Source organism: Lucilia sericata, unplaced genomic scaffold, assembly GCF_015586225.1.
Source record: "Lucilia sericata isolate MDLA Ls3-8-SP2 unplaced genomic scaffold, ASM1558622v1 Contig010266F_arrow, whole genome shotgun sequence".
In the NCBI taxonomy this organism is placed as follows: domain Eukaryota; kingdom Metazoa; phylum Arthropoda; class Insecta; order Diptera; family Calliphoridae; genus Lucilia; species Lucilia sericata.
In genome coordinates this window covers 731-4,871 of record NW_023998328.1, presented here as the reverse complement: position 1 = coordinate 4,871, position 4,141 = coordinate 731, and the positions used below count along the sequence as shown (strand labels likewise).

Here is a 4,141-nt window from a genome sequence, read left to right as displayed (position 1 = left end):
AGAAACGCAACTTTTTTGACGTATCGGTTATGTGTCACAAAATCTTAGTTTTTAAAGTTGGTAAATTGGGATATCATTGCAATTTTGGTACAGAGTAAATTTCTTAGTATAGTGTATTTTCCCTATTCCTGCAAATAACTTTGACAGTTTTCAAGCTACGACAGTTTTGTATACCTCACTTTAATCCATAAGAAAGTCACTTTCTTTTGACATATCGCTTATTCAATAAATTTTGAGTTCTTAAAATTGGTAAAAATTGGGATATGATTAAAATTTTTGGTACAGAGTAAATTTCTAGTATATTGTATTTTCCCTATTCCTGAAAATAACTTTGACAGTTTTCAAGCTACGGACAGTTTTGTATAACTTATTTTAATCCATAAGAAAGCACTTCTTTTGACATATCGCTTATTCAAAAATCTAAGTTCTTAAAATTGGTAAAATGGGATATCATTACAATTTGTGGTAAAGGGGAAATTCTTAGTAAATGGATTTTCCCTATTCTGCAAATAACTTGACAGTTTTCAAGCTACGAAGTTTTGTTTAACTCATTTTATCCATAAGAAACGAACTTTCTTTGACATATCGCTTCTTCAAAAATCTTAACTTCAAAATTGGTAAAATTAGGATCATTACAATTTTTGAATAGGGTAAATTTCTTATTATATTGTATTTCTATATTCCTGCAAATAACTTTGACAGTTTTCAAGCTACAACTCTTTTGTATACCTCATTTTAATCCATAAGAAACGAACTATCTTTTGACGTATCGCTCTTCAAAATCTTAAGTTCTTAAAATTGGTAAAAATTGGGATATCATTACAAATTTTGGTACAGAGTAAATTTCTTACAGCCTTATTTATAAAAAAAATTATTTTTGGTTTATTACCTTTTGTAGTTATTAAAGCCTTTTCGTGTTATAAACTCTTAATAAAATATAATATTCAGAAACCTTTAATATATAGTTTATTAGTATAAAACATTTTTTCAAATGTTTGGTATTTTTACTGGCAACACTTCATTTTTTAGTTGTCAGTTATACAATTTTGAAATAAAATTTTCAATTAATTCTTGTGAAAATGGAAACAAAAGATATTAAAGATAATATAAAAAGGAAGCGTGGAGACAATTGGATACCTGAAGATAAGGTAATTAAACATTAATTTTGTTATAGCGAAGATTTAACCATATGTATATTCATAAATCCATATTTTTTCGTTTTTGTATATAGATTTTATTAAAGGATCTAATAAAGGAACGTGTTGATCAAATAGAGGACAAGAATACGGACACAAACACCAACCAAAGGAAGAAAAAAGTATGGATGGAACTGCAAGAAAAGTATGTATATTAATTTTATTCATTTAAGATTAGTTAATGGGATTAGAATTTCTAGTTTCAACAATTTATGTCAAGGTTGTCCACGTTCATTGCTTCAACTGAAATCGCAGTGGACCACAATGAAAATTCAAGCAAAAAAGGAAATGAGCGACTAGGAGAGATTCTTAAAACTGGGGGAGGACCAAAACCGGTTGAATCTACATTATTGGCCAACGAACTTAGCGTTTGGTTACCAAATGAGTTCGTGGTGGATACTAATGAGTTTGATTGTGATGCTATTATTACTGAGGTATGAAATGTCCAAGTATATATATACATACAAACATGTATTTTTACTTACCCTGTTACTAAACTAAAACACTTCTTTAAATTTTAAAATTAGATAAATACCAATGTGTTAAATGAAGTCAGTCAAAGTAATTCTGCAAACGTATGTAAAGGAACGCTATAATTTTTTATTCAAAGGAAAACTTATGTACATTTGCGTTTTATTTATAGTCGGAAAAAGTTGATTTATCTTCGGTACCAGAAGATAATGTAACAGTGAACTAACAATGGAACAATGTCGGGACAAGAAGACAATGCAGCAGTAAATATTGTTAGCATCGGCTGAAATAAAAAATGAATTTACCTCAGTAAAGAAAAAGGTAAAATTATTAATACATTATATATCAACCGATATAAAAAATAAAAAATTAGATATATCATGTGATTTTAAAATATGTTTTTAGAAGAAACCTAAAAACAAATATGCACGACGAAAAAATTAAATCCATTGCTGATATAGAAACGCAATGCCGCAAAGAGCTCCACATTCTGCAAGTTGAAAATGAGAAAAAAGATAGGTCTAAATCTGACCTAGAAAATGAACTGATCAGAAACCAAAATAATGATTAACAAAAACAAATTGGCTGGTAAGTATTTCGTTTAATTGATATATTTATTATTATAAAAATTTATATTAATAAATGCATACATATATAAAGCTAAAAGTGTTTTTGAATAAAACTATTTAAAATAATTTTTGACCGAGTATCTTGTTGTTCCGTCCAATTATTTTGATTTTCTTCCATTATATTTTGTATATCAATTGTCACATCTATGTTAGAATCATCTAAAAATATATATTTTTTACAGATTGGGGAAAAATGCAAGCAAAAGAAACATGTTTAAAATAAATGAAATGTTTATATTTTTAACAAAATGGTATAATTTTTAATTAGCAATTAATTTTTATTAATAACTAATTTAAATTAGTTATTGTTATTATTTGTATGCAATTAAAATAAAAAAACTTACTTATTCAATTAATATTTTATTGAAATAACTATATGATTTTCTTACCTGGTGTTGTGTCCTTTTCTTCAACAGCAATATTGTGAAGAACAGCCAGAGCTATAATTAAAGTTTTTCCATTTTCCAGACTTACTGTTAATCCATCCAGCAAGCAACGAAATCTCTGCTTCCATACCCCGAAGCATCGTTCCACCGTATTTCTCGTTGCTATATGAGCTTTATTATATTTAATCTCTTTTTCGCTTTGAGGTCTTAATAAAGGAGTAAAGAGGTATGGTTGCAATTTGTATCCTGAATCACCTAATAAACGACCTCTGAAATCTTTGTTTTCAAAACGTTCTTTAATATTTGATTCATTAAATATGCGGCAGTCGTGTGTGCTTCCTCTCCATCTAGCAACTATGTCCCTTATTTTAAGGTTAGCATCACAAACGACCTTTGCAAATATTAAAATGGGGCAAAGTTATTACAAAATTAATTTCAAATACATAATTATAAGGATATACCTGTATATTGAGAGAATAATACCCCTTTCTGTTTATATAATATTGGGCAAGACTTCCACCTGTTTTCTTTATTTTTATATGGGTGCCGTCTATTGCACCAATAATTCCAGGAAAATTTTTTATTGCTTTAAATTCTCTCATCACTTCTTGTTCTTCGCTTAAGTTGCTGGGCATTTTGATTTTTTCTCTTGCGTGTCTTGCCAAAGCCCGCGCTACCCTAGCACATATTCTTGACACAGTTGGTTGTGTTAGGCCATGCAATTCTGCAGCATCATCTTGAGCCTGAAGAAATAATATTAATATAGAACATGTGTAAGTTGACATATTTTACCTCTCTCCTTCCCCAACATCTTAACGCTACCAACACTTGGAGTTCCGGTGATGTTCCACATCCTCTTTTTTCTAACTTAATGTCTTCCATTGTCATTGCTACAATCTTTTTTACTGTGGTCTTTCGTAAACCGGTATCTGCCTTTAAAATTCTCATCGGATAGCGCGAATGGATCCGTCCTTGGATTGTAAACTTTTGTAGATCTTGTTTGGGCAATATCATCTTAAAAGTTATACATATTTACGTATTATTTTGAAATTAAGAATGTAATTATTGTACTTACGAATATTATTAATTGCATTAATAGCGTTCATTTTAAACGTTTTTTTTTGCAGTATCAAATATTGGGTTTTTTAAATATGAATTTCACTCAAATTTGTATAAATAATGTCAATTTTCTTTTTATAGTTGGTTTATAGTAGGTACTTACCTACAATAAAATTTTTATTTTTACAACATTTTATAAATTACTTTTATTGAGAAAAAGTTATTATGAATAAAGATTTTTTAAAAACTACATGTAAACCATTAATAAAAGTGCTCAAATCGATTATAAATAAGGCTGTTAGTATATTGTATTTTCTCTATTCCTGCCAAATAACTTTGACAGTTTTCAAGCTACGACAATTTTGTATTGCAATTTAGGTACAGAGTAAAATTTCTTAGT

The 4,141-nt window shown here is 28.5% G+C and overlaps 1 protein-coding gene across 1 annotated transcript; it reads right to left on the bottom strand.

Annotated features, from left to right (window-relative positions):
* Positions 1 to 2,327: 2,327 nt before the first annotated feature.
* LOC119615872 (putative nuclease HARBI1) lies at positions 2,328 to 3,570 on the bottom strand. The gene is made up of 4 exons (XM_037971855.1): positions 3,475 to 3,570; positions 3,144 to 3,425; positions 2,686 to 3,073; positions 2,328 to 2,455 (listed from the first exon to the last, which is right to left on the bottom strand). Exons 1-4 carry the CDS (start codon positions 3,568 to 3,570, stop codon positions 2,328 to 2,330), a joined length of 894 nt encoding a protein of 297 aa, XP_037827783.1.
* Positions 3,571 to 4,141: the final 571 nt, after the last annotated feature.